Source organism: Tamandua tetradactyla, chromosome X (genome assembly GCF_023851605.1).
Source record: "Tamandua tetradactyla isolate mTamTet1 chromosome X, mTamTet1.pri, whole genome shotgun sequence".
Classification (NCBI taxonomy): Eukaryota; Metazoa; Chordata; class Mammalia; order Pilosa; family Myrmecophagidae; genus Tamandua; species Tamandua tetradactyla.
Genome location: NC_135353.1, coordinates 127,557,941 through 127,585,174, shown reverse-complemented (window position 1 = coordinate 127,585,174; position 27,234 = coordinate 127,557,941). Strand labels below are relative to the sequence as shown.

Sequence of the window (27,234 nt, the reverse complement as noted above, 5' to 3'; positions counted from 1 at the left end):
AACTCAAATTTTGAGCCTCAAGGACAAAAATCTATTTGGACCAAACATTCGGAAGATGAACCAGGACACCATTTTGGCAACAATCTTTGCATGGACAAGCAGATGTTAGAGAATGATGCCCACAACATGGCTAAAGCTATGTACACCCACAAATAGATTCTTATTTGGTTGCCTAATTTGCATGCATGAATCTAGTGTAATCTCCATGCCACTAGTACATTTGCTCTTTTCAAACTCAATGCAGGATCCATATTTATACAGGTCTTTAAATGTTGGCTCCTTTACAAAATTTTCCCATAATTTATCTGAGAGAGCCTTTAGATGACAAATCCTTTATACCAACTTTACTTCCCAAAGTCATGTCTGAATAGGAATTATAGTGTTAAGGGTTCTGGCATCATATAAGAGAATCTGTTTGTTAGCTATTTGTCTGTTAGTTAGCTGGTTATGGGTAAATCTGCCTAAACATATCCACATGCTTGGTGTCTGGAATTTTAAATTGGTAACCTTTAGCAGCAACTGTAAGTTTAGACCAAATAACAAGATAAAAAGAAAGAGAGAGAATATATCCTAGAAATATTTGCACTTTCCTGTGTTCCAAAGTGAATTCTTTCCTAATAAGCATCCAACAGTGACAGCCTGACTCACTCTTGCACAGGTACCCACTTTTTCTTGTTAATGCAGACTCATTGGAGATCCAAACAGCATTCAGAGCCAAGGGGGAAAATGCCTAAATCTGAAAATGAACCAAAAGAAATTGTACCAGGGAAAGGTGATGGGAGCCAAAAACAAGTTCCCAGAGTATCACTCTGTCAACAAGCATGTAAAGTCTTTATTGCTAGACTATGCAGCATCCCATGGGAATCACTTCATCTTTCTTGCTTTAACTCTTTTCTTGCCAGTCCACCCCTGGCTGGTTGAACTGCTTTAGCTAGAGGAGGTTGTCCCTTCCAGAAGCATTCAGCAGCAGGCCTCAGGAGCTGCACTCCTCGCAGTGACAAGAGAGGATATACCGGTAGGTGGCGGTGAGTCGCATGCCCCCTGAGCAGCGCAGCCGCAACGCCTTCAGCTTCGAGGTCTGGGGCCGGCAGCAATGACAGGAGGAACTGAAAGGCTGCTTGAGGACAGTGCTGAAGGACACCAAGGGCTCGGAACGTGACGCCTGGCTGCAGTGTCCCTCACACCTGGCCAGGAGCACCATCTGGGGAGACAAGAGGAGGTGGTTACCCCTCAAGGATGTTAAACCTTAGCCAGGAGACACAGCATCCTTTGAAAATCCCTAACACTCCAAATAACTGTTTTGCCAATCCCTGCTGGATTAGACCAGGAGCTCTCAACCCTGGTTGTCCATCGTATTCACCCAGGAAACAAATAAAACAGTTCCCAGTTAGGCCCTTGCTAACACCAAATGAAACAAAATTCTTGGAGTTAGGGTTCAAACTTCTATATATTTTTGCAAAGTTCCTTAGGTGATTCCAAAATGCACTGAGGATTTTAGAGTCATTAAATGAGACCCACCACCATGATGTGCAAGTAAAAATCAAAGAACAAAAGAAGCTTTTGCTGACAGGCAGTAGCCTACTCTTTGTCCAAAGCCAATTCTAACAGTGTCAAAACACAGATCTTTACAAATTGAAATCAAGGAGTAAATAAAGAAGGGCTTACATAGTTAAGTAATTTGTTTGGGGTAGGAATAGCTAAAGAAAAAGAATATGGTTTCTAAAGAAGAAAAAGAAGGCTACCTGACTATTTGGGGCACTACTATATGTGACAAAAGAATGAAGTAGAGACAGGGTCACATTTTGGGCCCTGGAATCACCCTCCTGAGCTTATACACAGTAAGAATCTGAGATATGTACACTGTATCTTCAGAGTCATCAAGATGCAGCCATTCTGACCATCTCTATTCCCAAACGGAGTTTAGAATGATAATAAACCTAAGGCTGGAGTAATAGAGGCTGTGTGTTCTTTACAGTGACTCTTAACCTGCCTATGGGAAACAGACTCCTTTAAGAATCTGATGGAAACTACCAAACTTATTCCCAGAAATATGTAAATAAACATGCACTCAATATTTCACATGCAGTTTAATGGGGGTCAGGGACTCATTTATCCCACAAGCATTTGTCTAACAGGAGTTGGTACCCTGGGAGAGGAAGTTATGGGTGGAATAGTGTGGGCAACTTGATTCATTAAGATATATAACCTATATATTGGGGTAGGGGATGGCTGGAAATTATTGGTTCATGTTCATGTAAGAGGGTCTTTCTTTGTGAATTTCATACTAAGTGTTAGAGAAAAAAATTGCCCTATAATTCCAAGAAGATAAAAAAATTGGGACTATTCAAATAAAAGATTAAACCTACATATATGTATGAAATTTGGGGGCATTTACCTTATATTTTAGAAATTGGCAGTCATTATTAAAGACTCACCAGCTATTATCTCTGACATCATACTATAAGACAGAATTAAACACCCAGCGATTAAAAGAAGGAAATGGCTTGCCCTACTTTCCAAATGGGGGAAAGATGGCTGGTGGTAATTACAGATCATTAACATCATTATTTGAGAAGATGTTGAGATATATCCAACCATCAATTAGTAACCACCAAGGGAATATTAGATACCAGAAAACAACCAGCTTGGCTCTGTGAAGAATAAGCTGGACCAGACCAACTGATTCATTTTCTCTGAAGTATCACAGAGGTAGAGAGAAAACGGCAGATGTAGCTTATTAGAGCTTTTGATTCTATTCCACCTGCTCTTCACATTGATAGGCAAAACAAACACGATCTGAAACAGATTTTGAGCTACTATGTCATAGGTCAGTAGTATGGGTCAGTTCCTTGTGCCCACCCTCATCCCTCTAATGACAGAAAGAACCAATATTCTTCTCCAGTCCCTTTTCCCCACACCTTCCAGTATATGAGAAGAACTGCTTGACACCTCACCTTTGAGAATTTATTACTGTGCTGATCTCTAATCTATATCTTCTATTAGGTGGATTAAGCAGCTATTTAAACAGTCACCCCTGAAGTTAAGTCTTTGGTCATCTAGTTGGAGTCTTGTGTGACTATAGCAGACCTGTGACAACAGACTTAATTCAGAAGGGCCAAAAATGACGGGGTATATCATACCCAAATGATACACATACAGGTGAACCAAACTTAGACCTTAAATTACAAGGCAATTAGCACTGTCATTAAATTTGCCAAGTCAGCAATGTAGGGCCCTTTGTAGAAGAGCTAACCCAATAGTGATTTCATTAAAAGTTTTCAGGATCTCAAGCCCCTCTCCATCCAATTTTGATGGACAAGAACTCCAACAGTAAAAACCTGGGGCCACCTCCAATGAACCATGTCCCACTTCCTTAAAAGCTAGATGTTCTGAGCAAAGAAAAGATAGAACATGTAGCATAAACACCTTCAGTTGCTGCCCCTACCTTTCAGAATAAAATCCAAAATCCTATAAAATACAGAAATTAAGGCCCTCCATGTCCTGGGTGTCTCATATCTTTCCGGTCTTACTTACAACTGTTTCCATTACCAACTCTCTGCTCCAACAAAGACTAACTACTTATGAGTCCATGGAAAGGCCCAGAATTGTCAAGCCTCTTGCCTTTGCTCATGTATTTCTTTTATTAGGAATGTTCTTTCCACCTGGCTCTGCTTAAAGCAACCTTGCCTATCCTCTGTGGCCAAATTCAAATACCTCTCTCTGAAAAGGAAACTATGAAACAATTATTGGACCCTTGATGTTCTAGCACACACATGCAAATTCCCTCTCTGGGACATTCCCAGTATATAGATTGCATCTCAAAGCTGGAAACTATATCAAAATATATTTCTGTTTTGTGTATATGTGTTGGAAAGGTAAAGTAGGGAGTATGGAAGATAACATCCATAAATGGGTATGTGTTAAGGAATGGAAAGGATAAACATCTGCTTTCTTCAGCATTTTAGCCTATCACGCCTCACCTGTTTCAACATTTAATGACACTCTTCTGACCTCTTCTAGACCAGAGCTTCTCTAACTGTAATGTGCTTGAGAATCAGCTGGGGATCTTGTTGGATTCTGATTGAGTAGATCTGAGGTGGGTCCCGAGATTCTGCATAGTTTACAAGATCCTAGGTGATATCACTACTGCTGGGCTGAAGGCCATGCTTTGAGTAGCAAAGCTCTGAGCCTATTAAGTTGAAAAGTACTGCTCTAGATAAAGCACTGGACAGTGATCATTTAGCTGATAATAACAATGGTAGCTAACATTTATTGATGCTTATCACATGAATTATCTCATTTAATCCTCATAAAACTATGAGAAAGGCACCATTATTATCTGATAAGGATAATATTATATTATTATAGATAAGAAAACTAAGGCTTTAGAACATTAAAGCAATTTACCCAAACTTACCTATAAGTAAAATCCAGAGCTGAAATCAAACCCAATTCTGTCTGAAGCCAAACCCATAATCCAAATCACTGTAGCATCCTCCCTCTTAATATTAGAATGTTTTCTTAAAGCATGGACCAACTCACACCCTTCTCTAATCAACATGACCTGCCTTTGAGAGCCCTAACCATATCATAAGCTAGAGACACAAAAGCCTGGCCTTTATCTTATGGGCTTTCTGGGACATATAATCACCACCCCCAATGTCATGCAGAGAATCTTCCAAGAGCCATGACCATGACGATCCTAAATAATACCTCCTTCACTGTCAAGATCTTCCATTCAGCTCCACCCCCAGTGATTTTTGGACTCCCAGAAATTCATTGTATGACACCACACTCTCTACCACTTTAACCAATTCACTGTTCAGTGCTATAAGTCTTTGACATCTTTAAACATCAGTTTACCTGCCAAGATACCTTGGCTTCAAGTTTGTGGTTGATGCACATTCCTTAAACATGGGTGATATGGCTGTATTTTGCCAACATGGAAGACTTCTCTGCATTTTGCACTAACTTAACCTCTCTTAATAAAGAGCTTCCACGCTACTCCATTTTCAGAGCAGGAAAATTGAACTTCTGTGACAAGAGTAACTCCACGTGGGAATCCACCTTTAGAGGAATGGGTTCAATAGTTGATTATTACTCATATGACCACTAGCCTTTTATTAGTTTCTCACAGCTCAAGAAAGAGACATATACATATTGTCTGCCTTTCATCCAGTTTTATTTTTATCTCACATAAAGCAAGTGGCCTGATGCTAGGAAGCTGGACACCCCCCATAGCAGTCCCATTGTAATCTCCTCAAGCTTGGGGTCATTTCTAATGTAAACAGTGCTGCTGGGTTCAGAATGCTAGTTCAAGGGCAGTATCCTTCATATTCTAATCTGATTTCCATGTGCTGAGGCTAAGCGTAATGAATGCTCCTTTAGCAATTGTAATAAAAACCAATAATAACCTGTATTAACCATTTACTAGGTGCCAGGCACAGAGTAGAGCCCTCCATATGCAAATAGATTCTTAACAACAGTTTCAAAAGGTAAACTTTACCCATTTTACAAATGAAGAAATTAAAAGCCAAAGACTACATTCCAAGCCTGAGATCACTTAGAGACAGCATTCTGAATGGAGAATCTTAATTTCTTAGTCCTCTCTCCTAATGGTGATGCTCTACTAGCAGGCCATGACAGGCAGCCTATCAAGTCTTCAGGTTTCAAAAGATGCACAAGTTGATAATGGGCACGTTTAGTTGCAGGTAGCTGTAATTCCTTGCTGGATTCAGGCCAAGGACTGCCCTCTTGTAATCTACCACAGTTCTTAAAAATTAAGTCTTTAATATACGGCTACCTTCTGCATGAAAGAAAACCCAAACACAGATTATTTTCATCACTCCTTGTTGAAAGACTCCTGCTATTGTCAAAACCACTTTCCTCTCCTGCTTTGTGGAGTCCTCACGCTTCCCAAGTCAGGCCACAACTGATGAGTTTCTCCATTACCACCAGGATAAAGACTCAGATTTCCTGTCCAGAACAGAGTTTTGCCTATTTGTTTAACTTTCCTCTCAGCAGTGATCATTGTGCACCTTTTATTTCATAACACCCTAGAAGCACCTCCTTTCTTCTCAAGAACAAGATTCACTCAGGCTCCTGCTCCCATTCTTTCCCACATCAGATCCCTCAATAAATGACTATTCGATTCACTTCAAGGAACCTAGACCAATCTTCTAAGGGACTACGCCAGGCTGAGGGCATAAACAGAATAGCAACTGGCGGAATAAAGTGACAAGAGGGCACCGGAAGCTTTAAAAGGGTGGGTGAGAATGCAACTCACACCAACTGGTATCTGGTCCCTTCCCTCTAGTCGCAAGTCAAAGTAACATGATGAGTGAGGCTTTTGCACACAGAATGCTTCCCTTCCGTGTCTCCCCTGCTTAATCGTAAGCTTGCGAGGGCATAAACTTGGTCTTTTAGTTTCCAATTTTGAATCTCCATCACCTACACAGTGCTGGCACACAATAGGCATTCGACATAAATTTGTTCTTTTTAAAAAATCAAGTCTCATGTTTTTCGAATAGTCAATTGTATTATAAACTCAATATTCTAGAGTCCCTTCTTTCTTCCACCACATCATGACCTTTGTAGGTAGTGATGGGAGACCACTTGGAGATACTAACAGCTCCCTCTCAACCCCACCGCTCAGCCCTTGACATCCAAGTTCCCTTTTACTCTGAGAACATTCCCAGGCTTTGTCCCTTGAACCTTCCTCCACCTTCTTCCACTTCCTCCTCTGTTGTAGCCACCACTCAGGCTCCCCATCCACTACTGAAGCCCTAAGAGATCAGATAGCCAAGCCTTGGTTCCACACCTTTGGCCTGAGGCTTCCATCTCTCATTCCTTACCCAACACAGATTTCAGTTTCTGCTTGTGGGTCATGGGTCTACCCTGCTGGCTCCCTTTCCCAGCCTTAGCTTCTGAAAACACCAACCTGGTCCAAGTTCAGAACCTCCCCTCCCCCATCTCCCCCCACCTCCACCATACCCATTCATCTGGGAAGGAAGGTCAAACAGCAGAATTCAATTCTCTTTTACTTTTATCCTCTCTCTTAGCACTCAGTACAGTGACTTACATTTATTGTACTCTTCTGTCCTCCACAGCTTCAGTTTGTTTCACAAGAATTACAATGAGGTTCATTGTCCTAATCCTTTAAGGCTATAGGAGATCCCAAGAGTTACTGAGTTCTCAGTAGTGATTGAAATAGAAAAATGAGTCTGAACACCTGTCCATTTTATAGCTTTATCATCAAGATCACAATATCATTTAGTAAATGTCTATTATATGTTGAACACTGTACTGAATGTTTACAAATATTATCACCAAGGTCCTTAACAACGCCCTTAGGTAGACAGCATGAGCTCCATTTTACATGAGAAGAAATGAAGGATCAAAAGAACTCATTAGATTTCCCAAAGTCACACATTTGGCAAGTCATGGAGCTGGAATGTGAAACCAGACTTTTCTAGTTAAAACCCAGGATCCCTTAAAGATTCCCCAGTCAGCCCATTTCCCCTAACCAATGACCTTCTATTTTGCGTTATTTGTTCTACATTCATTACTCACTCCAAAATTCAAGAAAACACAGTGACTCATGAACCTATTATTCCCAGGATCTTTTGTGCCCCATCCTAGTAGGTGCCACCACTGAAAGCCACTAGGCACATCTTAATCTGTGACCATACCATCCTCTTTGGAGGGCCACTGTGGTCAGTCCCTTCTTTCTAACTCCATCTCAACCCTTTCCAGAACTGCTAGGACATGAGCGAACAGACCCTGTGGCTGGTCAGCTGTAAGTTCAGGGCTAAGGTGATCAGACAATCTCATTGAAAGCTCCCAGGAAAGCCTTTCCTACTATTTCTTCTTTCAAGAACAATTTCTGAGCCTAGACTTCTAAGTAGTGGCTCTTACATTCTTCTTGCATTCCTCCAATATGAAGACCTAAGTAGTAGAAAGATAAATGTTATGATACAGACAATGCCAATCCCAGGCTATATGACATCAAGTAACCTACTTAATATCTCTTCCAGGTTTCTGTCTCCTTACCTGTAAAACTGGAATAATTATGCCCACCCATCTTAGGTTTGTTGGCTAGGATGAGATAATATAGGTTCCTGGTTCGTATTAGGTATTCAATCAGGAGTCCTCCCTTCCCTGAGTTTGGGTCACATGTTCTTTTTTCATCTGTCTTCACAAGGTCAGACACAAGATGAATGCAAGTCAAAAAGCATTGCAATTGACAGGCAAACATGTCTAGAAAATGCCCCTCAAACATGATGTTGGAGGAAAATTTTGGCAGAGAGGAAACCAGTTAGAGGATTCATACCTTTTCATTTACCCTTGTCTGCTCTTTGTAAAAACATCTTTTGTCTATTTTTTAAGCTAAATATTTTATCTCAGTTCTCTAAAGTCAGACATTTTCATTAAATGAGACCCATTACAAAGAACACTGGCCTGAGTCTATGAGAGTTAAGCATCATAGACTATTTTTAAATGAAAAACAGTTTTCGTTACTGGATACATAGAGAAAATCTATACAGAAAAATGTCTGGCTGGTTGATATTGTGCTGGTTATATTTTAAAGCCAAGGAAAAAAGATTTATAATTACAAACACCATTTATATAAAACTATTGCTATGTTTGGCATAGTTTGGGATGTTTGAAAACAGATTGTTCCTATAAAATTGCAAACATTTCTCCTAGTTTCGCAATTATATGCTATTTACCAAGACATTCTGGAAGAAACAGAGGTGCACAAAGGTAGACTAAAATCTATTTCTAAGACTCAAGCTCAAGCACTATTAGATTTTTGGGTTTAACAGAGACTTTTCTTCGGCCTTCTCTAGACATTTTGCCACATCTTTCCAGATCATATTCTAGTTTTTATAGATGCTCCTAGCACTCTGTTCCTTCCCATCATCACACTGACACTTTCTTTGAAATAATTCCTTTTCTTAAAGAATTCTTATTATGGAGGACAATTCACAAAAGGGATAAATCATCCATGGAATAAGAAACACTAAATGCTACTGCTGTCTGCTTCTATTGAAGGATGGGGAGGAGAAGCTAATAATTGTTCCTGTCAGCCTTACTGAGGCCTACAATTTCTAAGCCATCACAGAAATGTAAAAATATTTCTCATCTCTTTCTCTCAATTTGTTTTAGTTTTCTCTTCCTAAGAAGGGGTTGCAGCCTTGCAAAAATTGAAGTTCATCTATTTACCTCTTTTTTTAGTACCAATAAAAGCCAGAAAGTTAAATGGAAAATTGTTATATTTTCCCAGAGCTGTCAATTTTGTCATATTTGCCAAGTATGGGCCAATTTTCACTCAAGTGACTCTTTGGGGCAATTACAGTAGCAGGAACTGTGATTCTGAGCCTTTTCTCCCCCTACTATGTTTTTCCCTTCTGGATGATTCATGTGGTTGGCCTCTCTTGGTAGCCTTTTAAGCATGGCATTCTTTCTATGAGACAAGTATACCTTATTTCAAATTAAGACACCACTTGCTTGACATTGCCTGTGGGCAAAATGTACAGCTTAATCCAAGCAAGAAGCTTTGAGGTAATCGATGAAAAATGATCAGTGATCAAATCAGCATATTCTCTTTTGAAATCATTTTACCTCAGGGAGAGCCAGAATCATATAACTTATAAGTAGTTCAACAAAAGAGTAATACATGGAGAAGACTCAGACCAAGAAACCAGTTACCAACTATTTTGCCAGGAAACCCTTTGAAGAATCATGTTTCACTGCTCAATCATATTGCTCACATTCCCTTCCCCTTCATTACTAGTGGAGGTAGAACAAATTATGATAATTTGTAGACTTTACTTTTCTTTCTTGAAAAAGGGCACCACACTTCATAAATTTGACAACCAGGGAGGAAACGCAGCCCTCCACTCTTGTGTTTAGCAATAATTTTATTGCGAGAGCCCTCCAGCCTTTACTATTGACTTTTAGGAGCCTGAATAGAGAAGCTGGATGAGTGTACATATGGTCAGTTAGGCAGTTTTACTGACAAAAGTGCAAATTATGGTGGGCAACTCGAAAAGCATGCTTCTTTCAGAAGTGCTGTGGGGAGCCATGTAGCTCAAGGTTGGATTATGATCATAGTTTCCCATCCCCTGACAAAGAAATATAGCCTCTCTTATGTTTCCAGAGATAATGCTGCTCTCACAAAGACCTTGATCTTACCTTTGAGCTGCACTTGTACAATGGATGACTGATAGAATCAACATAGTGGTGCCTCATGCAGCGTTGAGGGTCGGAGTCCATCATGAACGAGCTGTCTGTTTTGCTGTCTGTATCTCCCATTATTGCCAGCAGGGAGAGCATAGAAAAGGATGCAGCTAGTACATGATTTTTCATTGTTGTAAGGAAAAACTTCACAAGAATGACAGCAGAGGGAGGCAGAGGACTAAAAACTGGAAATGTTTTCAACTCCTAGGATCTAGTTCCTTGCAGCGAAAGGGCAGGATCTGGCTGAAGCTTCCTGGTTGTCATTGTCCTTCATATGCCGGATATTTTTGTTACTTTTTGCACTTGCAATCCATCACAGTATCTGCTGCACAGCTGGAATGAAAACAGAAATTATTTTCCCCAGAAATATTTACCTAGAAATCCTAATGGAACCCAGGAGGTATTGAGTAAAATTTTTCCATGCCATTTTGAGTGAAAAATATCAGTTTCACGAGTGTCATTAGCATACACTGCCATCCACTCCACCCATACCCCTCTCCACAGCTTGTGCTACATATTTATAAACATTTGGAGGTGGACATAATGGTTTAATGGAAGCACATGTTGACTCTAATTGCTGAAGTCTATGTTCCTGGGGACAAGAATAATTTGAACCCATGGTAAAAATTAAACCTCTTGTTTTGACCACAGCATAACTGAGTTGGGTGGTCGCATCTTTAACCTGGTTGGTGGAGGCTGGAGGGTCTATTCGGCTTCTTTGTAAGCTTTGGTGTCAACATCAGCTTACAAGGCTACAGAGGAGGCAGACAGCACTAATGAACACAAGCTATGTCCCATGGAGAGGCACATTTTCCATTCCCAAGTCCATATCCACCCACCCACCTAGTTTTCCATTTCTGCTCTCTGGGCTCATCCTGTTTTTGCTTTAAGCCCTGTGCCACCCAGCATCAATGACAAACTGCATCTGAAATACATATTATGCGAACTGCCTTCCAGTGTGGTTAAGGCAGCATATGTGTGTTTGATAACAGGGTAACATATTTCTGTCCAGGCCTTGCAACCTGAACACATGGCACAATTTGAAAAGGTAAGTGATTGTTGGAGCAGAGACTAACCATCAAAAAGGAAATATACTACACTAGTTTTCCTGAAATTTGCTTTGTTCATTTAACCATACTTCTTGGACAAAGGATTGGATTCCATAGCTCTCCCCAAACCACATTAATCCATTCTCCCAGGCATTGCCAACTCTAATGCTTTTTATCACGCCAGAAGACAGAGGATATCAAAAGTACTTTCAAACACTTAGGAAAATTGGGGGGACATGACATTTCAACCCCAGACAAAAGGAACCTAGTAATTAAAGCTTCAGAAAATCTTTCAAAGGTATTTCAGATACAAGTTTGATTGTTTTGTTCATAGTACAACACTTCTTTAGCTTCCTACTCAAGAACAGTCTGAATAAACAGGGTAAAGTGTTGATATGATTGAGATTAGAAGTCCAAAGTCCTTATAAGCCAATTAGCTTTGTTCTGTTAGAGTGGCCCCAGACCCACTTAGCCTCAATCAGCTGTCCTGCAAGTGTGGAGTGTCAGGTCCCAAGAGGAAAAGGGTGTGTGAGATGGGGTTCTTTCAGAGCAGAGCATTCCTGGCAATGGCAAAACCTTAGTAGATGAGTTTCAGGGAGATCTGATGAATTGCAGGAAGGGCAGGGACCAGCAATTAAGGGGACCCACATGGACACCAGTTTTATCATTGCCACTAATTAGCTGGGGGATATTACACAGGCCACTTAAACTGCTCCAGCCTCAGTTTCCTCAACTGTAGAGGAAAGGAGTTAGAAGAGATGGTGTCTGCAGTCTCTGTTTGCTCTAAAATACCAACATGTGTTAGCTAAGGATTTATGTAACACCATCTCCATAATGCAGAAGATAATCTTAAAGTTGAGAAAGTCACATTTTTATACCCCTTCCTACAACTTTCCTTCATGTCATACTAATGGGAAAATCTCATGAAAACTGGTCAAAACTGATGTCAAAATCCTGAATCAATAAGGACTGCAGAAGAGCCTTTTTTGTTTTCTTTTCAAGTGCATATCCTAGTTTTTCCTACCCATATCACAAGAGTCAGAGCTTTCTAGGGTTCCATGTTCAAAGATGCAAATTACTGACCTCTTCATGAGTTTCAACATGACTAAATTCTTCCAAGACATTATCTGTCTCTTAGAAACCTTAATTAATCTCAGAAAGAAAATGTATTAGCTTTTTCCCTTCACCACTCTACTCTACAGATAATTCCCCCAGGAGTCAATGGCAAAAAGATGAAGGAAAACGTAGACATTCTAGTCCTTGTCCTCCACACTCCATACTGCCAGCAATTTCTCTTCAGAGGTAGAAAAAAAATGTACACATGGCCAGGAGATATGGTTAAATCAGCATAGCAAATTAAAGAGGAACTTGCGTAGCATGATGGTAAAAAAGCAAGCAACATCAATAACAAAACCCTACATATATGCATACGTGTATTTGTATATGTTGGTTATTTGCATTTTCTCCACAGAAAGTGGAATATAAATGGCTCTTAAATATAGAAGATGTGCAACCTCACTCATTTAAGAGATATTAAAACTAAAGTACTTTAAGAAACTTTTTTCAGCCAATCCGATTTACAAAGACTCCAAAGTCTGTTAATATACTCTGTCAGCCAGCCTGTGGGAAAACAGGCACCTTTTGGAGAAATACAGTATAAATCGGTACAGACTTTATAGAGGCCAATTTAGCAATATCTATTAAAATTAAGCACATATAATTTAGATCCAGTAATTCCTCTACTGAGGTCTATCCTATATGTGAAAGCATATGAGCACATGGTTTTTCATCATAGCTTTGGTTTTAATAGCATAAAATTAGAAACAATACAAATATCCATCAGTATGGAACTAATTAAATATATTATAAAACACTCATACAGTGTCATACTATGCAACTATCTTAAAAAGGATTCAGAAACTCTGTATACTGATTTGTGCTAAAAGGAGAAGGCATAAGTGTATAAAGCTGTATTCGTTTGTATTTTCACAGAGAAACTTTGGGAGGATAACCCAAAACGAATGCAATTAGTTATTTGTGGGAAATGTAACAATATGCAAGGCATGGGAGAATAACTTTTCACTGCATACTTTTTTGTAGTTTTAGATTTAAACTTGCAAATGTATTATATATTCAAAATTTTCATAAAAATATAATAATGACTTCTCTTTTAAAAGCTCGGCTTAAGAATAAAAACTAAGTTACTTGGTGCTTAAGTTTTGTGCCTGTTTGATTATTTTAGTAATTTTTATTTCTTATAAAGATGAGAAGACATACTAAGTCTTAATCATCCAGCCAGACCATTCCGTTCTTGTACATTACTGCCACCTATTAGCTACATCTTGAATTGCAAGCACAGTGACTTTTTTTTATCTGAAAGCTGAATTAGACATTATAAAGTTTATACTGGTAAAGAGGTAGTTAATGTTGTACACAATGCTAACTTTATTACATGTTTTTCTCTTTAGAGATAATAAACTGGGCCCAGAAATAGCAATAAAGGTAAAGTACAAAAAGTGACAGAAGAAAATTTTCATCACTATTAAAAGAAATAGATTTTCCATTTCAACACACTCAAAAATAATGATTCATTTTGTTCATTTTTTTATACAAGAGAATGCACTAAAAATGTGAAAATGTGCCACAAGACACACAGAACCCGCAAAACAGAAAAGCAAGACTCTTATTGCAACATAACTTTGGGATGGTTTTCCTTAAGTTTTCTAATTGAATTAACCAACACTTGTTTTTGAAAAATAAATACAAATAAAGCTAAGGGTGTGCATAGGTAAGAATGCACAGAGTGTCCGCGGATTGCTTACAAAGAGGAATATCAGAAAGGAAGGAAACATACCACTTGAGACCCCTGCTTTATGGCAGCCTAAGAGGTATCTCTACCTTTTAGGAGCTTCCACAAATTTCTCAAAACTAAGTTCATCTCACTTTGCTTTAATAAATGCCAGTTGTCAAGAACCTTGGCCCAGCCAATGACAGATGGAATGAAAGAACGACTCTCTTGCTGAACTCGGTAACCTTGTGGCTGCCTCATGCTCTGGGTACAGTCTCTGAGACATGGACTTGGCCGTTGTTCACAGCCCACATTCTAACAGCTCCACCGTGGAGCTTCGGCCAACAGGAGAGGCACGTAGGCTGGCGTGCCCGACTTTGGAGCTACCCTCCAAACGATACCAGTGGAAAAGAACAACTGGTGCCCAGATTTCCCCACCTGTCATCCTCAGCGAAATAATATAGCAGAGCTTACAGAGGGCCCAGCCTCTTGGGCGAGAGATGGTGTTGTGCCCACAGATCATCTCACTCTTGGGCTGACCTTCTGCCTGGCAGAGGGTAAAGTGCTGGTTTCACACAAGTTATTCCAGCAACAGGCTAAGACAAGTATCATGTGCCAAGAATGGCCTTATTCTTGCCCTGCTTTTGCCTGACAAGGGAAGATGGTGCTTCAGTAACCATATCTTAGCCCTGGATTATTTGCTGGACTAATGCATGCCGATTTATTCCCTCTCCTGGCTTCTTTCAACCAATATTGATTTGACACATATTCACTGAGCACTTACTATGTGCCTCCTTCAGCTCTAACGGAAAAGAGTTAAGGGTCAAGGAAAACAAACAGGTCCTTTCTTAGATGCCTCATCCAGCTCCCTGCATCCACAAGAAAAGAGATTTGGCCTGCTGCTTCCCTAGATCATTTTTAGACACACTGATAAACTCTTTAACATCTAATTCATCTCAAACATACACTGCATAATTTTTAAGATCAAATTAAGCAAATAAAACATAATGATTTTGGAATGGAGTCAGGGTAACAAACAAAATTATTTGATATTTACTGTAATTGCATTTTTAAAAATTTTTTTGCATAGTACTGTAATTTTAAAAAATCATGAGATGAAGCATGATTAGGATAAAGATGGCAAAATATGGAGCCTGACTCGAAGAAATTTCCAAAATAAAGAAATCAGAGGGTTAAGTGTGGATGAAGGCTTGCCACTAGATAACACTTCATACTAGAATGAGAAAAGCAAGAAAGTCTAATCAGGGTGTGAAGTGCTAAGTATCCCCTTCCCAGGAACTCAAAGAATTCCAAATGGATCTAGTCAACTAGATGCCTTGGAGAATAAGTCAGATTCCTCTTCCCAAGGCTCTTAATTTATAAACTGTAAACAGCATGTTGGATTTTATAAAGCATCCTGTGCGCTCGATGAATGGTTTTTAATATTGTTCCTATCTGGCAGCACATAATCAGCAACCAAGAAGCCAAACCTGGGCTGCCTCAGAGGCAGTGGTACCAACTGCAAACCTTGCCAGGCCTCCAGCCAGCGAATCTCAGGCATCTACAAGGATGAATGGCCACAAGGTCAGTGGAGAGGGAGTGACTCTTGCCCCTTTCACCTCACAATATCTATTCTACAGTCAGGTGTGACAATGACAGGTCCTATAGTGCCACCTTAGGAAAGGAAAAATGACATCTTTGCAATGAAATAGCAATCCCCTAGTCTGTGATAGGATTGTCTCTGTGTTCTTCCAGACTGCATTACTAGCCAAGTGTGGCAGAGCTCAATGGTGGAGGAGATGGAGGAAGAAAAGAGGTGGGAGAGGCAAAAAGTAATGAGAATTGTAGCCAGGGATAGAAGCAATAAATCACAATCCTGGGATAAGTAAGGGTTCTAAAAAGGAGGGTTGGGAATAGTAGAAATTTCTGGTGATGAGCCAACTGTCAAGTGGCCCCACCTGTGTGTATGACCTTGGCTTGCATAGTTTTATTGTCTGGGGAGGGACAGGCGTGGGAGGACTCAACCTCGAGACTGACGGAAACTGAAAATTCTGATTTTAAGACATCGTCAGAAAATTCAAAGAACCTTTCATTATTATCCAAACTCCCACTTACCTTCAGCCTTCACTTTTTCCTCCCTAGAACCATATCTAGCCTATGATGCTAGTATACCATTTCCAGTATTTTGTACTATATTTGCAAATATATATTTGTATGTAGGTACATATATTTGCAGCATATTTCGATATAAATATTCGATAACTATTTCACTGCATTCTGAGACATAAAGATCATAGTACTGTTGCCTGATCTGGTAGAAGGAAGGTTGATCTGAGGAGCCTCAAGCCCTGAGTTTTATCCTCCTATTCTGGTTGTGCGATTTTGAGCAAGTCACTTCCCTTCTCTGGGACTCAGTTTTCTCATCTACAAAATGAATAGATTGATCTATATGCTCTCTAAGCTTCTTTTCATTTTTAGCATACTCTTAACTCTACCCAACCTCCTCAGAGTACAGTATCTGCTCTTGGGCTCCATATTCCCCAAAGAAATCCTTCAGAAAGAGTTCCTTCCTTACTCAAGAAGTCAATGATTGCAAAAAGTCCAAACAAGTTCTAATGTGTTGCCTGAGCCAACAGTGAAGGGTGAGCTGTAAAAATCTGCCCCTTGAGCGGGCCACGGTGGCTCAGCAGGCAAGAATGCTTGCCTGCCATGCCAGAGGACCCGGGTTTGATTCCCAGTGCCTGCCCATGTAAAAAACAATAAAATAAAATTAAAAAATCTACCCCTTGTAAAGACCATATTGGTGGCCTAAAATAAAAATAAGCCATAATAACCAATTGACTCAGTGCTTACAATGTACTAAATGTGGTTCATAAATTAATCATATACTTCTAATAAGAGGAAACAGTTAATGGGAATATTTAAACAGTTTCTATATCTCAAGTGAAGCCATCTTAAAATTTGTAGCGTTTCCTCTCTGTCTCCACCATAAATGAAAAAGGAGAAGAGTAAAACTGATAATTGTACTAGTTAATCATGCTAAAATTAGATTTCTTTCATTTAATGGCATAGCTTGTGTTCAGCCCTCCTGCACCTGACTTATGAATGACCCTTATTCCTACACAGAGTTTGAGTCATGGACCCCCCATGCCCTGATAAGGATCATCCATGATGCCTTGGTCCAGGAGAGGGGAAGATTGGTTAGAAGAGTTGCTTTCTTCTCTACAGATGAAAAATTAATATGGTTTTGGTGGTCAAGAGGAAGGCAACCTTCTTGGTAAAGTATCCATGGAACTTCTGTGCTAGAGGATATATATTCTGAAGCTCCGGGCTGTGATTTCGGTCTCAAAGAGTTGCCCATTGGGGATGGTTCTTGATCCTATGCTGGACTACTGTGGGCTTCTGTAATTTCTAAGGAAAAACTCATTCTGAGTTCTTAATGGTTGACATAACTAATAGATTTTTAGAACACAAATTTTGCATAAATTTGAAAAGACCAGGTCCGATGTGCTAGAAGCATGATTTGTGTAAGTCTTTTCCTCCCAGGGTTTGGATTGTTTATGTAAATCTGCCATCCCACTGTATGCTTTGACTGATACACCGATGAGCTATCAGAAAGTGCTTAGGGGTGGCCTTTCTTCAGTGCCACAAGTCAACCATAGCTAAACAAGGAGTTCCCTTCCATCCTCTCATCAATAATGAATAAAATAAAAAGAGATCGAGTCACAGGAAAAATAACAAAAAAGAAGGAAGAAGAATTATATTTGATGTTCAAAATCTGCCACTGACTTTTCTATTCTTTGAAAGGTCACAATTTCAGAAAGTGAAGCTTCCCTTAATTTCATCCGCTCCCTTCTAGGAAGTGGGTTCTTGTGTGAGGAATGAGAACCACTCTACTCTTCACTTTGTGTGAGAACTTCTGGAAAGAAAACAAGAGAGTTCTGCGATACCCAACCTGAAAGACTCAAGACTTGCCGAAACAACATGAACATACACTTTTCTTGTGGAAAGGAAAGGTGATGAGGTATACAAGGGAGCCTTGCGCTGAAGTAATTGGCCTTAAGAGAAGAGAGGTGACCAATGTTAGTGCAGGATACAGGCTCTGAGCCAAATGAGTATGTTGGCTTTTCTTCAAAGTGTCCAGCAAAGTGTTTCCAAAGCTGCATTTAAATCTCCTCATCAGCAACAATGTTTTGAAATGGTGGGTAGTGATATCACCTAACAGCTGTAGAACCCTTAGTTAGAAATGGGGCATAAACATTAGGAGCAATTCAGTCTTTCCCTTCCCCTTTCATTTTGCCTTTTCTGCCCAGTGATGGGATTTGAGTACTGAGTTCAATCCTACTGCAATCCTTAACACTCCTAGATGTAAACCTGTGTCAAAGATGCAAGGCTAAAACGAAATCACATAGACTAATATTTCCCTACATTGCATAGATTGCTCAGAACCCTGAGTTTTTTGAGCTGTTGCTTTTCTGTTTGTATTTTGCTTTGCTTAAATTGTGCATACTCTAGCTATGTCTTTTGATGGCCAGTTCTCTGGCAATAATCTTATTCTGCTGCCTTTGGATTTCAAACCTCAAAAAAAAAATTTTAATTCTTAAAAGGAGTAATTTCCATAATTTGGGGGAAAATACTGAAATGTATCAAGTCCTAAAATACCCCCCACCCCACTTTTCAAAGAAAAATTGGGCTTTGATTATTGGATTTCTTTAACACTTGATATTAATCTTAGGAATGTGGGTATCTACAGGTTACATAGATTTGAGAATGGGGGCTTTTTTCATTTGAGGAGTTGACCTCCTCTTCTAATGTCAGGTAAAAAAGGCAACTTCAAACTTAAAACCTCTCTTCCTGGAGAGTGGATGAAATTAAGGGAAGCTTCCCTTTCTGAAATTGTGCTGTTTGAAAGAGTAGAAAGGTCAGTGGCAAAATTTTAACATCAAAACTAATGCTTTGGGATTGTGAGGGAAGTTCAGTGATAGAATTCTCGCCTACCATGCGGAAGATTAAGGTTTGATTCCCGGCCCATGCACTTTCCAAAACAAACAAACGAAAAGAAACCAACGAAAACAAACAAACAAAAAATTCAACAAATGATACTCACATGGAAAAAGAAGGAAATGTGACCCTGCCATACAGCATACAAAATACTACTACTAATAATAATAATGCTTCCTCTTTTTCTTTTGCTACTTCTCTTGCAGCTTGCTCTCTTCTCATTTTACTCCCTGCTGATGAAAAGGATGGAAGGATACACCGCATTTAAGGTTATTGTTGGTTTGTGGCACTGAAGAAATGCTACCCCTAAGTATTTTCTGAAAGCTCATCAATTTTCCTGAATAAGTTAACCTGTGGCCCTTTCATTTTCAAAGAATACTGTAATTGTTTGGATTACAGCTTAAAAGCAAAGGTTGGGGTTGTACCAGGCCTTGAAAAAGAGATAATTGTCTAAAAAATTCTTAGCTTTTGTGGGAAAAAAGGGGAAATATATCCACTGCAAATCTTATAGAACTGGGTTTAAAACTACTAGTCTGTGTTTGTGTCCATATTTTGACATCAGGTTAAAACAGACCCCAATTGAATGAATTCTTGATTTTAAGCACTGGGGATATGTTGCCACCTGCAGTTTCCCATTGTTTGAATTTTCTGAAGCAGTACTCTTGCTAACAAGAAAATGCTTGTTCCAGACTATGAACCCTATCTACAGTGTTAAGTTCTGACTATCCAAATGGGTTTAGGCGGTGTGACTCTCAACCATCAAGACTGTGAGAACCTCTGATGAAGGGGGCAGTAAGCATGAATGGTGCCAAGCAAACTAGTGGCAGAGACATGAGAAAAAAGCCTTGCAGATGTGAGGAAAGTTGGCATCAGAAATAACACCATCGGCACAATCTTCCTCAAAAACTCATGTGTGGGTGTGTGAATTTGCAGCATGCAACCTGGACAGCCAAACAAGCACTTCTTTCAGTACCAGCCTCTCCCACCCCACTGCACACATACAGGAGCATTTCAGAAGGATCTCCTACCCTTTGTTTTCTCCTGAAATCAAACCTAGAAGTTCATGGTTGTTGACCTGACGGGTGAGGAGTGGGTACTACCAGCTGGAATGTCACCACTGGCATGGGCAGACTAGAAAATAGGAATGCTCTTAATGTCCTCCCAAAGAAAACCTTTGATGGACAAAAGAGTGGTTGTATTTTTACTCTTTCCCTTCATGCTGCCAGGCATCTTTAAATAGATCCTCTAGCCTAGGGACTTGTATGGAATAATTCATATTAAAACCCAAGAAGTGGTAGAGGAGTACAGTTGTTTCTTTTTCTCTTTCTTTTCTTTCCTTCTTTTTTTTTTTTTTTTTTTTGTCAAGCTAACAGGAAAAGACTTCTTTTAATTTCGCTTGTGTTATTTTTTTCCTTTTGGGTCTTTTAATGAACTTTAGCTAATTTGCAAAAGACTACCAAAGCCCTCAGGAAAAGAAAAGGAATAAGATGCTGCATCGTAGATTGTATTTTAATACCTTTTTGTCCCAAAGACATTAGCAGCGTCTTTTAAGGATGCTGCTCAGGGGGTTACATGAGGCTCTTAAATGGGGCTTTCTAATTGAGAGGTCCAGTTCTTTCCCTTTGCAGCTCATACGCCAAACTTGTTTTGTTGTTAAAGAAAGAAAGGAAAATCCCTCCCCAACTCCAAAGCCCCATGCATTTTTAGTTGCCCTGGGTCCAGGATCTATTTCTCTACTTCCCTTTCATCAAATGGGTTTCACAGACATTCAGGCCTCTGCCAGCCAAATTAAACTCTCTTTTTCTTTTCTCTTTGGAGAGTGAAGGATGTGGGAAGGACAAGGAAAGGGGGGCAGGGCAGGACTTGAGGATGCAAGGAATTTTAAGTCACTTGTCCCTCTGCCTGAAACATGGAGAATAACCACAATTTTCTTCATGTAGGCCGAAGTGCATCCAGGCGTTCCCACAGCACTCTTACCCCTAGCCTTTTGCCAATGATGTTCATATCACTGTGATGGTATGCTTCTCCCTGCCAATCCGGGTCACTTCAGCCCTACTCTTCGGCAGCCAAAAGGGCAGCCGAGCCATGTGGCCGCTCCTCTCTGTGAGTGGGTTCACGATAGGGTCTAGGAAAAGCCCCCTAATCCTATCAGCCGGACAGAGCTGTTGCCAAGAATGACATCCTGAGAATACTATGGAGATGGGGAGCCCTAGCGAACTATGCTCCCCAGATGGAAAAGGACCCAGGCTGTCTGGAAAACAGGCAGAGAAAAAGGAGAGCACACAATGGAAGGAACTTATGTAAAGGAAAAGGGGGGGGGCGGAGGGGGAGTGGTGGTGAGCGAAAGAAAAGAAAATCCACATGCCACCCAGGAAGATTCCAGGGAGTACAGAAGGAGGTGGTGGAGGAAGGGCTTGCAGGAAACTAAGTGCCCAGACATGGCACTGCCAGTCTAGCTGGATTCTTTTCTGAATTATATGATGTGACAGAAAGAGGGGAAATATATAGCCTGCCAGCTGTTCAAAGGCTTACAACCTTGCTTTTATTGTCCGGGTAAGTTGGTGAGGTGGGGCATCAGAGGAATTCCAAACATACCATCCCAGAGAAATTTTAATATGTTCCACAGTGTCATACACAAAGAGGAAATGACAGCTGATCACAGCCAGGACCAGCCACAGCAATCCGGGCCCTGGAACTCACCCACCCTCACATGGCTCTGCTTCCCTGCTCTGCTTTAGCACTTCTCTGTCTTTCCACCTGCCTTCCCATCCCATCAACTCCCATTGTGAGAGGGTCTGGAGAAGAGAGCATTGATGGCTGTCATGAGAAGAGGTGAGGATGGGCTTGAAGGCCTCTGGCTAAGAAGCTGAGGGCTGGCTAGGGTGAGTCAGGCACCCAAGGGAGTCAGAGGCATTTTAAATCAACCACAAGGGATTATCTGCTGATAAGGACCAAGTCAAGGACTCTGGCGATGCTGTCTTCAGGGTTTTTTCCCCAGTAACCTAACCACATCATAAAACATGAGAATGGATTATTTGAAAGTAACAATGTGTGTGGTTCTGAGAGAAACCTAGTTCTTGGGAACAACTTCCGGCAATTTATTCCCAGGGGCCTTTTAAATTTTGGCCAGGCTCAAAGGTCATTGGTTTTGATCTTGGGGGTGGGACAAGTAAGTGGTGGGAGATAGTGACTGCCTCTTCTTCTGTGCATGTTTCTAATTCAATGATTCATCAAGTGGCCCTGATGTCAGCTGCTGAGTAGGTGACTCATACTCCTCCCGAATAGAGACAGCAGTGGTCCTTTACAATGGCTGCTCAAGGGAGCAGAGAAATGATAAACAGAGCTTTTTCCAGGCTTCTTCTAGATCCAGGCTTCTTCTACCCAAGCTGAAAAGATCTTGGCTGTTTTCGCTATGCGAGTACCATGTACCCAGGATCTGGCGATAAAGGCCTAAAAGGCTTTTATCACAAATGGAAAGAAAACCCCATTGATAAATGGAAATCACTTCAAATGAATACGGATATCAGCAGATATTTTAAGTGGTTCTTTATATAACAGGGTAGGTATTGCTCAGTTTACCCACTGGAAAAGCCTATTACAGCTCCAATATCTAACTGAAGATAGCATACAGACTGAGAATTGAAGTTAGAGACAATGTCTTATTGATCTTTGCATCCATCAGGACTAGCACAGTGCCAGGCATATAGAAAAATGCTTAATAAATATTTATTACAAGAATGATGCAATGCATGATTAATAAATAATAATAGCACTTGAATTGTGAGTTCTTAAAGTCAGATTTGCTGGCCACCATTGGTGGTTATAATTCTGAAAAATTCACCACATTTTCAAGGACCTAGGAAAATAAATGAGTTTGAAATAGTTAAACATATTGAAAAATGATTTATTCTTCCCTTGGCAGTGACTTTGGAACTCGAATTAAGATTGAAAACTATACAGGCACATTTTTTATCTGTGAATGTCAGCTGCTTGGTACACATTCATCAAGAAGGGCCTCAGCCAGTTCTCCCTTTACCTGAACCAAATGTATATTTAAAAAAATGGTGCAAAGCATTGCATTTTGTGTTCAAGTGCTCTCATGTAATGATCCGAGTAACAGTTTAAAAAAAATTTATTTTGATTTGGCCAAATGCTATTGTTAATGGCACTAGTTCCTTTTTTTTTTTAACACTGTAAAATTCTCTAGCAATAGAATATATAGTATCTTTATAGGATCTCTTCAATAGTGAATATTCTAAAGTTCTAAGTTAATTCAATCAAAAGTCAGATTTTCATTTCAACAATGCTTGTTAGGCTAGTTACAAAAAATTAGAAAAGTTCCACATAAACCATGTTTTCTCTCCACAATCCATAATGTCTTTAGGACCCTAAAGTTTACTTTTAATGCAACATTCTTCACTTAGGAAAGAATTGTCAGAACCGAGACTGGTGAGAAGAAAATGAGCAGATATTTGCATTTGGTCTAAACACTCAATTGAGAAACATTCTGCAAACCCTCTGTATTTGGTTGACGCCCACAGACGGCATAGCATTTTAGGCATCTCTATGCTTTCAAAAGCACCTGGTACTTAATTTTGTGTGGGAGCAATTTGCCAATGTCAGCTCCTTGTAATTACAGTACATTAAAATTAAAAATGAAAAGAGGCATATTTACAGCAGTCATATCTGTTATAAGTGATAGTTACAAAGAATAGAGCATGAGACTTTCATCTTGCCAAACAGATGCCTTTCCCACACCTGAATCTCAGTAGAGATGGGCGCTTGTCTCACTCATGAAGGTTTAGCTGGGCTGGCCCCTTACAATCAACCTCAGTTACTAGTGTTCTGAGTCATTAATATTCTGTACACAGTGAAACTGCCCCTTCCCCCAAGAAAAAGTTATGCTCAGGCCTCCTACGGTTCAATTCAGGAGTTTGAAACAACCCCCCAAATATTTGTCAGGTGTTTTTAGGAGTCTTCCCTCCAGGTCCCATTCCCTGGGCTGGTGGGAGCATCCTTTCACTGTCACTCCTTGAACAGCCACATTGTAGTATCGGTAGCGCTGCAGGGACAAGCTGACTATTAAATATAAAACCTTTTGCAATAAGGCCAAGGCAAATAGCATGCATTTCCTTGGACTTTTTGCCCAATCAAAATCATATTGTAAACCCATCCTCATCTCTGCCCAATGCTCCTGAACGTATCTATGGAAGTGTCGTCCTGCACATTGGGAGAATGCAAAGGAACAGGATTCTTGCAAAGCATGACAGAGAAAGCTAGAAATAAATGTTGCCTATTGTTTGAAATCATTCTAAGCCCTCCGGCTGAGCCCTGGCAGGAGATCAGCAGCATACATAAGTAGTAATAAAAGTAAACAGTGCGCTTTTAAACTTGCAGGCTCGCCTGCATTAATAGTGCCCCCATTATAGTGGGATGAGGGAAAGATAGCTGGGGCTTCATGAATCCATGTCGGAGAAGGCTGCTTCTCAGTCTCTTTTTACATGGTCAAGTATAAAAAGCATTACAAAGGTACTTATAACTACGCAGAGAGTTTTAAAAGAAAATATCTTTAAATCAAACCAGAAGATATTTTTCTAACCTCTCTGTGAGGCTCCCTTACTCTGTCACAGACTTCAAAGACATGTTAATTGAAGAAAAAAAAAAACCCCACAATACTAGCAAGCTACAGATTAATGCAAATTAAGTTAATGCCGATTTAAGTGGTATTTAAAAGTTGTCTCTTTGTTTGAGAGAAGGATGAAACGATCCTTTTGGAAAGAAGTAATTTCCTAGGCAAGCGGTCAGCGCTTGTTTTCCTGCTTACCTTGGGGGAAACGCAGGGCTCCTTTCTTCTCAGACTTTTCTGAGAGCTAGAAAGAGGTCCTGTTACTTCCAAATGCTTTTGTTCTTCTGTCCCTCTGTCACATGGCTTGCCTTTTATATTTGCAACACACAAAAGTTAGAACTGTTGTTTAAGCGACAGAGAGAGAGAGAGAGAGCGAGAAAGAGAGAGAGAGAGGGAGAGGGAGAGGGAGAGGGAGAGGGAGAGAGAGAGGGAGAGGGAGAGAGAATGTCAAATGGAAAAGTGCCATTCCAGTCATATATCAATCAGGCGTGCGGCCGCGGCACCGCACTAGCAAATGGGAATGCCACGGAAATGTGAGGCGCTCGTTATCGGGGACTCGCAGCCGCTGCCTACCACTCGGCTCCCTTCCACGGAGCATCTTTATGATGGGAACAACATAGAAGAACAAGGACACAGGAGTTTCCTTTTTTTTTTTTTTTTTTTTTTTTTCTTTTTGGCATTATAGAAATAATGGGGGTGAAATGAATATTCTGAATTTAATTCTTTTGCTAACTAGCTTGTGGCTGCCATGAAGATGTGCAACCCACAACAAAGACACATGGTTGTGGAATTACAAAGACGTAGCATTCCGTTTAACCATTCACCAGCTGACTGATGAAGTTGAAATTCTAAGTAACAGAGAGAAAAGCTGAGAATCAGAAATATTTCTCAGGCAATGCTGTTGAAGCAAGTGCAAAACGTTGCCCTGTTTTATTTGCAAGATGTGTGTGTGGGTGGTGAGAGTTCTTTCTCTCTGAGTTGTTCATCAATTAAATTATTTTTGCAGTACAGTACATGATTAAATCCACAACGACACTTTAATAAGCACCTTCATCTGCATGATTTAGAATAAAAATTGAGATAGGATTTAGAAACAATGGGAAAGTATTGTCCTGCACTCCTTGAGAGAAATGAGTGTGGGATGAACAGGTAAGGCCAACACACCACATCATGACTAGTAGAAAAGTGACAAAGGTAACTATATATGTGTTGTGGGGAACATATATACTTGTGCGGAAAGTGCCTTCTAACTGAATAATACTGTGCCATGTGTTGTGGGAAATATTTCACAAAGGGAAATATTTCATAATGTTTTTCCTTAAAAAAGTTTAAAATTAAGACAGAAAACCACCAGCAATTTTTAAGCATAATACAAAGATCCATTGAACAATTTATAAATTTTCTGTCAGGTAAACCCAGCCCCAGAAGAATTTTTTTATTATTATTAATATTGATGAATAATTAAACTGATATATAAAAGATGATAGTTCGTGAAAGAATACCTTTATCAGAAAATTTAAGAAGAAATTTCTCTTGGAAGAGCCAAGAGAATTGTTAATACTGAAACTGTCATGTTCCTCTTGTATCAAATCATTTATTATTCATGAATAAATTGATAATCACATTACAATTTTCCAGACTCTTTACTGCAAGTAATCACTCATGTCTACAAGAAGTATCCTAAAATTTTAATTTTAATTTTAATAAGAAGTCCCTTTTCTTTTGCTCTACCAGGAAAACACTGTCTACCTTGGACCAGCCAGTCACAAATAGAATCCACTGACAGTATAAAGGTCCAGGTTCACAGCCTTAGAAGAAAACCTGGCACTTGGCTGATGACAATGTTGGCTAAATGTCTCAAAAATCAGAAGATCAAAAAGCAAATGGAAATTGGACCTTAAAAATGGAAATAATCTGAAAGGGGAAATGACTTGTAGCTGAGTAAGAGTCATGGAAACAGTCATGAACATATTTTCTGGCTAAATTATGTGGGTCATATTTGGAAGGAGAATAAACTCCTTGGCCACCAACACTCCCAAATATTGGTCCTTGATGTCCATATACCTTTTCATTTCACTTAATAATATGTGGCTTTCTTAGCATATACTCCGTACTCCACCCTGCCATCTTTCTCCCTTGGTTCTCAGAGTCACAGTATCTTCTCTGAAGTAAAGCGAAAAGGTGTGGTTCTTCCTGGTTGGAATTTTCCAACCTTCTACAATCTGCCCTTCTGAAAGAGCACAACAGAAAGTATAAAGATTGCAAACACATTGACGGCTTGGCGAGAGAAGGCAGGCTCTCTCCCAGATGGAACCCCACTCCAGCAGTTACTCTGTCAGGGATGGCAAAGAATACCATCTGCTGCCTGTTTAAAGAAGGGAGCTTTGCCTCTACCCATTGGGCTCCAGAAGACCCATTTCTTAGCCTGTCAATAGGTTTCTGGTAACAGCAACACTTTTCATCAGTCTCCATACTTTTTAGAAACGTCACTACGCCACGGGTGATTACTGATTATCGTTTTCATT

General features: G+C 40.0%; 1 protein-coding gene across 1 annotated transcript; it reads right to left on the bottom strand.

Moving 5' to 3' along the window:
* NDP (norrin cystine knot growth factor NDP) lies at window positions 1-25,019 on the bottom strand. The gene is made up of 3 exons (XM_077145599.1): window positions 24,908-25,019; window positions 10,201-10,578; window positions 1-1,201 (listed from the first exon to the last, which is right to left on the bottom strand). The coding sequence occupies exons 2-3, from the start codon at window positions 10,372-10,374 to the stop codon at window positions 974-976; spliced, it is 402 nt and encodes a 133-aa protein (XP_077001714.1). The 5' UTR covers window positions 10,375-10,578; window positions 24,908-25,019; the 3' UTR covers window positions 1-973.
* Window positions 25,020-27,234: the final 2,215 nt, after the last annotated feature.